Raw genomic sequence first — 13,616 nt, 5'->3', positions numbered from 1 at the left:
TATCCTGGCATTTTAGGGCCTCCAAAATTGTGATAGGTAGTGAGGAATTGACACGAGGAAATACTGTATACCCTTTGAAAGCCTGAAGGTGGTCATTGGATTTTTGGGGCCTGTATGTAACTAGACTGCCAAAACGTCACTCACTAGTGGTATTCCCATACTTGGGAGAAGTAGCAGAACGAGTTTTGGGGTGTTATTACACATATGCCCATGGCATGCATGAGCAATATGTCATTTAAGCTCTGTTGTCATTTTCCAAAAATTTGTGACAAAAAATAAATTCTTGCATGGACTCAAAATACCTCTCAGCAAATTCCTTTGGGTGTCTACCTTCCAAAAATGGGTAATTTAGGGGGGTTTTGTACTGGCATTTTAGCACTTTAGAAATGTGTTAGGCAGTCAGAAAGCTGCGTAAATTTCAATATACAGTATATAACATAGTTTGTAGACGCTATAACTTTTTTTTGTTACCAAAGACATGTAGCAGAATACATTTTTGCTTAAATTTTTTACTAACTTTGAGTTTACTGGATATTTTTTATAACCGAAAGTAGAAAACTTTTTATTTTCAAAATTTTCAGTCTTTTTTTCATTTATATCACAAAAAATAAAAAACCCAGTGGTGACCAAATACCACCAAAAGAAAGCTCTAAGTGTGGAAAAAGGACATACATTTTGTTTGGGTACAGCGTTACATGGCTGCGCAATTACCAGTTGAAATTGTGCAATGCCGAATAGCAAAACAGGGCCTGGTCAGTAAATCTTCCGGAGGACAAGTTGCTAAGGTACACTAATAAGCACAGTCTTTGAAGGAAATCAGCAATATGTTTACATTTCGTATTCATTTTCGAATTCGATTCAAGTTTGGATAACACTGTTCAACAGGTAAAAAGTTTTGGGCATAAAATTAGCTAATCTTACATAATTTTGGGGTGCTGAAAACGAAAATGACCCTAAAAAATGTTGATTGGCTCTAGTTTCCATGATATATTCACCCATCTAATGACGTAAGCCATTCAAAATTATGATGCAACTTCAGCTGCATATTGCGCAATTGATACTGGTGACCAATAGAAAATTGCATGTATACTGAGATGATGCAATATTAGCCTTTAATTGCATCACTTCACTGCATAAAATCTGCAGTATCTGTAGCTGATTGTAGTTCGACAGCGTCTTTACATTTTGTTTTATGCTTATATAGGCTACTCAGTAATGCCTCGAACTTGTGTGAATAAAGCAGATAATTTCTGCTATATCTGCGGTGAAATAACTTTTAGCTCACAAAAAAGGAGGATAACAGGAATTATTAAGAAAGCCTACAACTTGTATTTTGGCTGCAAGATAGGAGACCAGGACAAGAGCTGGGCACCACATATATGCTGCAATTCTTGTGGGACGGCACTGGAGCAATGGTTGAATGGAAAAAAGGCATCTATGCCTTTCGCTGTGCCAATGATTTGGAGAGAGCCAACAGATCATGTTAGTAATTGTAAAAGGGCTAAATAAGAAGAAAAAGTTATATCTGTGCACTATCCAAATATTCCATCGGCAATACGTCCAGTTCCTCATGGAGAGGGGCTACCAATTCCTAAAGCACCAGAATCCTTCGTGGTTGAGTCAAGTGAGGAAGAACCTGAAGCGTGTAGTCACGTGCAGTTGTAAGAGATAGCCCTTTCCTCGAATGCAAGAGAAAAGCCAAAAGAAGCAAAACCGCCACAAACTGAAGACAAAACTAGTGAGAATCCTAAGTATTAAAATAATTCAACTTAGCTTATGGCTATAATTTTTCTTGGTAATCCTATGCAATATATTATGCCATTTAGGCTTTGTTATGTAGTCAATATCACTTGCTTTATATTTGTGGAAAGACATCTATCTATATAATTATTGTGCATTATGTAGTCATTACGCCTATAGTAGAAAACTTTCCGTTTACAGAAAAACTAGAGCCAATTGACAAATTTCATTGTTAAATTTGAACTCAGAATGTGAAATTCATTAAGAAATGGATCCTTTTGTTTCCAAAACTGGCAAAAAATAAAAATTTGTTGAACAGTGTAATTTGCTATTTCAAACGTAATTTTGGATTCATTTAAATTTGCTCCTATTGTAATTCAGAATTCAGATACATCCAAATCTCTAAATAATGAAATTAGGTGAAATTTACTGGTAGATTTAACAGATATCCTTGAGACCTTGCATGGGGACTAAGAGAACACTGTAAGTTAAGATATGGGGGCATAGTTCTATTCTAATATCAATATTTATCATCACTGCAGTGCGATTATTATTATTATTACTCCTATTATTAAATTATCTTCTTCCTTTGCAGGTGACCATAAAATCAGCGTCCTTGAAGGAACAGAACAAGAGCGCAGAGTAGTTCAAATAATTATTCATGAAAATTATCGTAAGGTTACAGCAAACTATGACCATGACATTGCGCTTCTTAGATTGAATGCTTCCGTCAATTACACAGACTATGTGGTTCCCATGTGCCTGCCGGAGACACAGTTTTCTGTAAGAGTTCTCTTGCACCTCAGCAGCTCATCCACAGTCAGCGGCTGGGGTCGCCTGTTGGAAGGTGGGGCAACTCCTGACATCTTGATGAGGGTAAAACTGCCTCGAGTTAAGAGTCAGCAGTGTAGAGAACAAACAGGGTTGAATATTACAGAAAATATGTTTTGTGCTGGCTACACCGATGGCTCCAAAGATGCATGTAAAGGTGACAGTGGTGGCCCATATATCACAAAGTATAAAGGAACATATTACCTCACTGGTATTGTCAGCTGGGGCCTGGGCTGTGCTAAAGTAGACAAGTATGGTGTTTATACAAGAGTGTCCCGATATACAACGTGGATAAACAAGCACATGAATCATACTACTACTTGAATGTGCTTGTTACCTGGCATAATCTACATCTATTTAAATATTCGAAATAAAGTGTCTGTTGATCTTTGTTACATAAAATGAGTACGTCCTCATACTGTCATTTAAGGCTAACCTATAACCTACACAAAGCAGAGCAATAAATGAATGTCTTAATAAACACAGCATACAGCTAAATGTGATTTATTGTATACTCCCTTTTTTCATGTGTGCACACATTTGCAATCATCATATGTATGTATATAGAATAACAGAGTCTGCGGCTTGCATACAGTGTCAAATCATGCTGGCCGTGCTTCAGTGATCCCTGATCCTGATCCTTGATCCATGATCCTGACATGCTTCAGTGATCCTTGATCAGGCACCAAATGTTGCAGTGTGACTGACTCTAAATAGATGCAATAAATTTACATATTTATGCAGTGCTGACAATTTATGCAGCACTTTATATGTTGTACATTCACATCAGTACATGCAACCTATCCAGCGATGTCCTGACAAAATCCTCTTCTCTGCAGCTGCCACTCCTGAGCCATCTTATGTTGCCTAGGACAGCACAAAACCCAAATACACCACTGAGCATGAGGCAATACCTAGATCCTACAGAGGTTGCACAGGCAGAACAACTCCTCCAGGATGGCACATCAATACGTGCCATTGCCAGAAGACTGCTGTGTCTCCTAGCACAGTCTCAAGAGCATATAGGAGATTCCAGGAGACAGGCAGTTACTGTAGGAGAGATCTCCAATATAATCCAAAAACCAGCGCTCAGATCTTCATGCTGCATAGGATCATGGAATTTGTCACTCGCTGAGGTGCAGCTCTCTAAAGATTAGGGAATCTTGATGCTAACAAAAAACTGTGATAAAAGGAAATTTATTGTAATAAAACAAATGGATACTCACAAACCAATAAGTGATAAGAATAGAGAAAGAGCCACAGATGAAGGTCCCAGACAGCGGGGATCCTATAGTGGAAAGTCTAACACGTTTCGGGAGTCAAGCTCCCTTCCTCAGAGCTGCTTACAGATGCAGGTCCCAGACAGTGGGGATACTATAGTGGAAAGTGCTAACGCATTTCAGGAGTCGAGCTCCCTTCCTCAGAGCTGCCACGGTAATGCACGAGGAGAGTGGACAGGGCTGTAGAAGGTCCTTAACCCATCAGCAGGACCGGTATCTGCTCCTTTGTGCAAGGAGAAACAGGATGAGCACTGGCAGAGCCCCACAAAATTACCCCCTCAGGACACTGGTACTTGTGAATGTCTCTGACCAAACAATCAGAAACAGACTTTGAGGGTGGCCTGAGAGCCCGACATCCTCTAGTGCTCATGGCCCGACACCATAGAGCTCGATTGGAGAAGCCGTGGAGAACATTATGCTGCCTGTAACATCGTTCAGCATGACCGTTTTGGTGGTGGGTCAGTGATGGTCTGGGAAGGCATTTCCATGGAGGGACGCACAGACCTCTACAGGCTAGACAATGGCACCCTGACTGCCATTAGGTATTGGGATGAATTCCTTAGACCCATTGTCAGACCCTACGCTGGTGCTGTGGATCCTGGGTTCCTCCTGGTGCACGACAATGCCGTCCTCATGTGGCGAGAGTATGCAGGCAGTTCCTGGAGGATGAAGGAATTGATACCATTGAATGGACCCTATGCTTGCCTGACCTAAATCCAATAGAACACCTCTGGGATATCATGTTTCGGTCCATCAGATGCCACCAGGTTGCACCTTAGACTGTCCATGAGCTCAGTGATGCCCTGGTCCAGGGGGGCCATACAAACTACTGAGTACCATTTTGAGTTGCTGTAATGAAATTTCTGCAAAATGGACTAGCCTGCTGCATCATTTTTTCACTTTGAATTTCAGGGTGTCTTTGAATTCAGTCCTCTGTATATTGGTAATTTTCATTTCCAACAAACGATGGGGCATCGTTATGTTCCTAACACATTACGCAATCCATATCAGTATAGATATCCTTCGTGATATTTTTCCCCATTGAGATCTGATTTTCAAAATGTTCCTTTAACCCCTTTGCCCCCCTTCCACACCAGGCCATTTTTTGCAATACGGTGCTGTGCTATTTTACCGGACAATTGCGCTGTCATGCAATGCTGCACCCAAATTAAATTTACATCCTTTTTTTCCCAAATAGAGCTTTCTTTTGGTGGTATTTGATTGCCTCTGCATTTTTTATTTTTTGTACTATAAAGAAAACATTTGGAAAAAAAACCTAATATTTTTGACACTTTGCTATTAAACATGTCCAGTAAAAAATTTTTTTTTTAAATCTAATTTTGTCATAAATTTAGGCCAAAATGTATTCCGCTACATGTCTCTGCTAAAAAAAAATCCCCAATACATGTAAATACATGTAAATTAATTAGTATACGTATAAAGTTATACCATTTACAAATGGCAGTATGTAGCACACCCTTGGGTGATGCTTGGCTAGATATATAGGTTCAGCTCCCACCTGAATCTGGTGACACCTCCGATTATACCCAGAACACTTCGACACTCTGAGAATATTTTTGATGGATTTTATTGAAGAAGACAAACCCTGAAAAAGAACTAGCTGATTTAACACAGGTAATGTACTTAAAACACAGATACCACTTTGCATAACACAGTTAATAAGAAGTCACAACTCACTCGCCAAATTCTCCAAAAACTGACTAGTATCACACTGACTAGGGTGACATATGAGAGTGACATTGACACATGAAACAATAACTGTTACTGAGATTTAGCAGTTTATTGACACTTGCTAGAGCAATACTATCTAGAGCAGAAATGTCCTACCTAACCACTGGCCAGTGGGATGAAACTTAAAGTCTCTCAACGTTGGGGCCCTTTAATCAATGGAAGAGCGCTCACTCTCTGCATGGGAGAGTATTTGTAATCCAGGGGTAGCAGGATAGCACAGTCTCCTTTAAGCAGAATCTTCCAGTGAACATTGCAATAGAAGAAAAACAACACTTCAACAAATCTTTACCATACAGGTGAAATCCTGATATACTGACACTTGCTCAGTATATTCAGAACACCAAGCTTCTGTGCGGACTTGAAACTAAACACACTCTTCAGCCACAGCACAAGTCTTGAGGAGAAAACCAGTAATATACAGAGACATAGTTCTCTCATCAATCAGCAGCAGGAATAGCTAATTCTGAGCAGCTTGGGCTTTCCAAGATCTGTGTCACTCTGAGAATTAGAGAGCAGGCTTTCTCATGACCATTCTCCAGAGATGAACAGAAAGTGCAGCAATATCAAAATCCCCTTTTATCACAGAGTACTCACTGTTTCTGGATTGTCCTCTAGATAGTATTAGACAGTAGTAGAAATAATGTCTCTTTCAGCAGCTCCAGACTTTGAGAGAGACATGCGCTTGAGTGGCTGTAATCCTGAGTGTCAGGCAGGACAATCCTTGATTTCCACACTGTCCTCCTGCAACAATTCCTCTGCTACACACTCCCACCCCAGGGGCTCTAGCAGCACAGAGAGTGAGACTTTACACCAGGAGCCCTTGCTCCATGCGGTCCCCTGAAAATGTCTGCTTCCCCACATGTGCTTCTTCTTCCTTTTTTCCTCTCTCCTTTCCCCCACAGCCCATCATAAGTTCAGCTCCAACAGTGCTGCTATTGGTGGATCCTTCTCAGCTGTAGCACCAACCAATTAGAGCACAGTCCTGCTTTTCCTGTCTGTCACTCACAAAGAGAGAAAAGAAAAAAAAACCCTTTGCAACTGCTCTTTAAGATTTAAAGCAACCAGCACATCTCTACAAGTATATATATATAGATACAGGATTTTTTTATTTTTATTTTGTTACTAGTAATGGCGGCGATCAGCGACTTATAGCGGGACTGCGGCATTCTGCCACTGGTGGGGAACTGACTTTCACTGACATCCCAAGTGACAGCAATACAGTGATCAGTGACACTGACACTGTTCTAGTGACACTGGGCAGGAAGGGGTTAACATCTGGGGCCATCAAAGGGTTAGGGTTAACTGTGTGCTGTTTTACTATGTGTGCTTTACACTGTAAGCACATTGCTTTGTCCATACAGTGCTGCTGTATGAAACCTCCTCTCAGCAACACTTTGCTGAGAGGAGGTTTAATACAGCAGCACTGTACGGACAGGACACAGGATAAAGCACTATGTTTTGGTTATCTTTTTTGGCATTTGATCTGATGGAGGAGGATTACTAGGACAGTGAAGGAAACCCAGACCCACTGGACAGCACTACCATCTCACCACAGTCCAAATAAGGGACACATGCTATATATGACCTGACTTAGCGGTTTGGTCATATGCAGAAGGTGAGAGCACAACCAGTGGAGGTGTACACATATTGTTTTTGGATATATTACACAAGGTGACCTGAGGAGCATTCCATTTCTACATGACAGTGGGTGCAAGATAACCACGGATTTTGCATGGACACTTATACAATAGTTCATTTGTTGGATGATTTAAGTTGTTTATTAATTGATAGTGGAGCACGGCACCACATTGCTATTTAACCACTTCAATACCCCTTTTACCCCCTTCCTGCCCAGGCCAATTTTCAGCTTTCAGCACTTTTGCACTTTGAATGACAGTTGCGCAGTCATGCAACACTGTACCCATATGAAATTTTTATCATTTTTTCCACACAAATAGAGCTTTCTTATGGTGGTATTTAATTACCACTGAGTTTTTTATTGTTTGCTAAATAAAACAAAAAGCTTTGCTCTTCGTTTCTATTATAAAATTTTGCAAATAAATAACATTTCTTCATAAATTTAGGTCAACATGCATTGTGCTGCATTTATTTGGTGAAAATAATAATAATAATAATTGAATTTGTATTTTTTTTCAAACGTTTCTATTATTTTTTATTACATTTTTTCACTATTTTATTTTTCAGCACACTGTGACCAAAGCAATACAATGTTAACATAGTAACATTGAACTACTCTGGGCAAATAATCAGCATTTTTTTTTATACATTATGATTGCTAATACCCATGTATTTCATTGATATTTGCAATCTTTGTTACTGAATGAAACTTTTTGTTGTGATTAGCTGTGATTGGGCAAAGCTCATCACATGATACAGATGGGCTGTGATTGGCCCTGTCTGTATCATGTGACTGCTTTGATCAATCAGGGCTAACAACATAATTGTATACAATAGATGGCATGACAGGAAGCCATTCATTGTATACAATTGACATGTGATTGGTCACAGCGGTCACATGACACTGGGCCGGTGCAGTGATAGGTCATCGGTTGTGTTCTGTGGACACAGATCGCGCCGCTGCGCAGCCACATGAGCGTCTCGTTTTGACAGGATGTCATATGACGCCCAGTCACAACGGGGAGTGTCCCACCTGCCCATCAATCTGCTATAGGCGGGAAGGTGTAAAGAAATATATTCAATTCAGCTGACCATGACATACCAGTGATTTGTAGCTACATAGATAAGCATTGTAGTCAGTTACGGTAGCAACTCTAGCTGATTACAAATGACCCAAGACACCAGACAAAGAAGTTTTTAGCTACTACAAAGTTGCTATTCGGAAGTGGCCCGCTTGAGAGAAGGCTGTACTAAAATGCAATTATCACTCCTTTAGAGTACAATATATATATATATTGTAAAGCGCTGCGTAAACTGTTGAAACTATAGAAATCCTTTATAATAATAATCCTGTGAAATAATTATTAAAGCTGATATTTTGTGTAAGACACACGGCGGTGATCGGCTGACATTATGCCAGGCATAAAATTCTGACCGGTTTCCCATTCAGGTTGTACAGGGCAGCTGCGGCACCCCAGGTAAGGGAATCTTGAATTTTATGTACGGCACATTTTCAGCCTCTCACCATTCTAATGGTGTCTACATCTACAGGAGAAAAATGAAATATTTCAGGACACATCAGGGGTTTCAGTATTCTTTAAACAAACAGTGTGTTCACAAGTTATACAGAGAAGTTCCTATTATACCTGTAGAATAGCAGTGGACTCTTAGGACAGGTCCTCAGATGAAATACAGAAACTGTTTCATACTGCCTGGCTGTAGCCTTGCTGTTCTGTAAGAGCATACGGAATAACATGGGTTCTCAGGAAATGTCAGCTCAGGCTTATCTCATTTCCCTGCACACACTTCTTTTTCCTGGACGTTATGGCCATGCAATTCTGAGAATGGTGAACAGAAGTGTATGTTCCCATCATAAAAATAATAAGGGCACAGTATATAAACAATGAATTATCATCACTATTTTACAGCACACAGTATGATCAATTTACAGTAAGTCAGTAAGGCTTTTAAAATGGGGATACATTTCAGGGCGTCCACTAACCTAACAAAAGTTTGTAACGCTACTGTACAAAAATATATAAACACTACATTTCTTGCAGGTGTGAAAGTGACAACATATTTTGCATTGAAAACAGAAGTGATATAACATTATTTTGCATCCACTGTGTGATGAGACACCTAGCTCTCAGTTGGGAAGCCTTACTTTCATCATTCACTGTGTGCGCTGCTAGTAACGTGAAGTACTAACACAGAGTACCATGTTACTACTAGTAACATAGAGTAACATGGAGCTTACTGAGTTTCAGAGAGGGAAAATAGTGCCGCTTAGATGGTACCTCTGTGACTGAAGTTGGCAATTTATTTGCCGTGTCGCAAGGTACAGTATCAAAGGTTATGACGGCGTACACAGTTTTTGGGAAAACGTTATCTGATGAGCATAAGCGCAGTCAGCATGGTCAACTGATCAAAAGAGACAAAAGGACATTGCGCAGGATTGTGACCCGGTATAAGAAAACATCTGCTGCAAAAGTGACTGCAGAGCTCAATCTCCGTCTTCATGGGGCTGAGATTAAAGTGATACTAAACCCAGGACCCTGCATTCACTATATCTGGTCTCCCACAGTACACACAACATGGAAATGCAGTTATTTTAGTAAATATAAACTGCTAAATACCTTTTCTCATCAGTAGAGCAGTCTTGTGGCTTCAGCAGAGCACTGGTTAAAGCTTGTAGGAGGAGTTTTCTTTTTGCTCTAGAAGGATTCAGAACCTCTGACCTCTGTCTGGACAGTGCTGATTGGCCCTGTGCTGATCACATGCACTCTCCCAAGAAAGGAGAAAAAAACCTCTCTAGCAATACACACCAAATTGAGCATGTGTAGAGTGTCTCCACACAATATGCCTTATCAGGAGATAAGAGGGGGACACCGATAGAAGAGGAGGATCAGAGAAGTTGGGATCAAACAGCATTTTTACACAATGCAGAGGATTAACCCCTTAGGTTCCACAGTGAGTATATCAAGCATGCTTTACTGCATATACAGACTGATTTTTACTGTTGTGGGTTTAGTAACACTTTAAGCTCTGCAGTCACTTTTGCAGCACGTTTTCTTATTCCGGGCTAGCTAAGTGGGCACCAACAATTTGCCCACTGTGGAGCTCAGTAAGCTCCATGTTACTAGTGTACACAGTGCATACGCTGTGAATGACAAAAGTGAGGCTTTTCACTTGTTAGCTAGGTGTCTCATCGCACAGCATAAGCAAAAGAATGCAGTCACTTTTGCAGCACGTTTTCTTATTCCAGGCCAGCTAAGCGGGCACCAACAATTTGCCCACTGTGGATCTCAGTAAGCTCCCTGTTACTAGCAGTGCACACAGTGAATGATGAAAGTGAGGCTTCCGACCTGTTAGCTAGGTGTCTCGTCACACAGCGGAAGTATAAGAATGCAGTCACTTTTGCAGCACATATAGTGAGGAACAGAAGTATTTGAACACCCTGCGATTTTGCAAGTTCTCCCACTTAGAAATCATGGAGGGGTCTGAAATTCACATTGTAGGTGCATTCCCACTCTGAGAGACAGAATTAAAGAAAAAAATTCAGGAAATCACATTGTATGATTTTTAAAGAATTTATTTGTCTTGCACTGCTGAACATAAATATTTGAACACCTAAGAAACAGCAAGAATTCTGGCTCTCAAAGACCTGTTACTGTGCCTTTAAAAAGTCCACCTCTACTCCGCTCATTAATCTAACTTAGTAGCAACTGTCTGAGCTCTTTAAAGACACCTGTCCACCCCACAGTCAGTCAGACACCAACTACTACCATGGGCAAGACCAGAGAGCTGTCAAAAGACACCAGAGACAAAATTGTGGACCTCCACAAGGCTAGAAAGGGCTACGGGGCAATTGCCAAGCAGCTTGGTGAAAATAGATCAACTGTTGGAGCAATTGTTAGAAAATGGAAGAGGCTAAAGATGACCGTCAGTCTCCCTCGGACTGGGGTTCCATGCAAGATTTCACCTCGTGGGGTATCACTGATGATAAGAAAGGTGAGGAATCAGTCCAGAACTACAAGGGAGGAGCTGGTCAATGACATGAAGAGAGCTGGGACCACAGTTTCAAAGGTCACTGTCGGTAGAACACTACGCCGTCATGGTTTCAAATCATCCATTGCACGGAAGGTTCCCCTCCTCAAGTCATCACATGTCCAGGCCTGTCTGAAGTTTGTCAATGACCATCTGGATGATCCAGAGGAGGCATGGGAGAAAGTCATGTGGTCAGATGAGACCAAAGTAGAACTTTTTGGTCTAAACTTCACTCGTCATGTTTGGCGGAAAAAGAAGGATGAGTTGCATCCCAAGAACACCATCCCAACTGTGAAGCATGGGGGTGGTAACATTATGCTTTGGGGGTGCTTTTCTGCAAAGGGGACAGGACGACTGTACTGTATTAAGGAGAGAATGAATGGGGCATTTATTGTGAGATTTTGAGCAACAACATCCTTCCCTCAGTCAGAGCATTGAAGATGGGTCGTGGCTGGGTCTTCCAACATGACAACGACCCGAAGCACACAGCCAGGATAACCAGGGAGTGGCTCCGTAAGAAGCATATCAAGGTTCTGGAGTGGCCTAGCCAGTCTCCAGACCTAAATCCAATAGAACATCTTTGGAGGGAGCTGAAACTCCGTGTTGCTCAGCGACAGCCCCGAAACCTGACAGATCTAGAGGAGATCTGTGTGGAGGAGTGGGCCAAAATCCCTGTTGCAGTGTGTGCAAACCTGGTCAAGAACTACAGGAAATGTTTGACCTCTGTAATTGCAAATAAAGGCTTTTGTACCAAATATTAACACTGATTTTCTCAGGTGTTCAAATACTTATGTTCAGCAGTGCAAGACAAATAAATTCTTTAAAAATCATACAATGTGATTTCCTGAATTTTTTTTTTAATTCTGTCTCTCAGAGTGGGAATGCACCTACAATGTGAATTTCAGACCCCTCCATGATTTCTAAGTGGGAGAACTTGAAAAATCCACGGGTGTTCAAATACTTCACTGTATGTTCTTATTCTGGGCCAGCTAAGCGGACACTGACAATTTGCCCACTGTGGAGCTCAGTAAGCTCCATGTTACTAGCAGTGCATACAGTGAATGACGAAAGTGAGGCTTCCCACCTGTTAGCTAGGTGTCTCATCACACAGCGGAAGCAAAAGAATGCAGTCACTTTTGCAGCACATATTTTCTTATTCCAGGCATGCTAAGCGGACACCGAAAATTTGCCCACTGTGGAGCTCAGTAAGCTCCATGTAACTAGCAGCACATGCAGTGAATGACGAAAGTGAGGCTTCCGACCTGTTAGCTAGGTGTCTCATCACACAGCGGAAGCATAAGAATGCAGTCACTTTTGCAGCACATATTTTCTTATTCCGGGCCAGCTAAGCGGACACCAACAGTTTGCCCACTGTGGAGCTCAGTAAGCTCCATGTTACTAGCAGCACACGCAGTGAATGACGAAAGTGAGGCTTCCGACCTGTTAGCTAGGTGTCTCATCACACAGCGGAAGCATAAGAATGCAGTCACTTTTGCAGCACATATTTTCTTATTCCGGGCCAGCTAAGCGGACACCAACAGTTTGCCCACTGTGGAGCTCAGTAAGCTCCATGTTACTAGCAGCACACATTATGAATGACATAAGTGAGGCTTCCCACCTGTTAGCTAGGTGTCTCATCACACAGCGGAAGCAAAATAATGTTACATCACTTTTGCTTTCATCAAGAAACATGTCACTTTCAAACCTTCAAATCATGTAGTGTTTCCTTCTTTTTTTTCTAACCCCCATATATGTGTCCAATTTACACCACACCACTGGTATAATGTGTGGCACAGTGCAGCACAGAAAAATGCAGCATGTCCACATTTTTCTTGGCACACTGGATGACCGCACACGTCGCTGCACTGCAGCACAAGGCACCAGGCTGGTATTGGTAGACATGAATGAAGTATCTGTGACCATCATTAGGGGTTCCTGCTCTTCTTGTTGGAATTTTGTTTATTTTCTATTATAGAGAATCAGGGGCAGACTGACCATTTGAGCACTCGGGCACTGCCCGAGGGCCCAAGGTCAGTAGGGGGCCCCATGAGATGCCCCTGGTACCTTTCAGAGGCTTTTTTTTGGTGTGGTTTGAGTGTGGGCGAGGACACAGGGGCCCCATGATCCCCTATTGCCCGGGGGCCCCATGAGTTGTTAGTCCGCCCCTGCAGAGAATGCAATAGGAGGAGCTGAAACACACAAAGGGTGAGAAAATCCCCATAACACTCTGGAGGACAGGAGTCAGGATTAATGACACTGGAATCTCACTGTCAGAGTATCCAAGAGGCCAGGAACTGACTGAGCCCACCAGGCTCCACCTATAATGAA

At 41.6% G+C, this 13,616-nt stretch overlaps 1 protein-coding gene across 1 annotated transcript in view; it reads left to right on the top strand.

The window, feature by feature from the left end:
- The window catches only part of F7 (coagulation factor VII), a 33,417-nt gene extending 30,343 nt beyond the window's left edge, over positions 1 to 3,074 (top strand). The window contains exon 8 of the mRNA XM_089693562.1: positions 2,336 to 3,074. Coding sequence (XP_089549688.1) covers positions 2,336 to 2,895 — 560 coding nt within the window. The 3' untranslated portion in view covers positions 2,896 to 3,074. The remainder of the gene's footprint in view (positions 1 to 2,335) is intronic.
- Positions 3,075 to 13,616: the final 10,542 nt, after the last annotated feature.

This window comes from Staurois parvus, unplaced genomic scaffold, assembly GCF_062004578.1.
Source record: "Staurois parvus isolate SC_StPar_1 unplaced genomic scaffold, SC_StPar_1.0 ptg000634l, whole genome shotgun sequence".
Lineage (NCBI taxonomy): Eukaryota > Metazoa > Chordata > Amphibia > Anura > Ranidae > Staurois > Staurois parvus.
The sequence above is the reverse complement of the archived record's forward strand: the minus strand, read 5'-3'. Positions and strand labels throughout refer to the sequence as shown.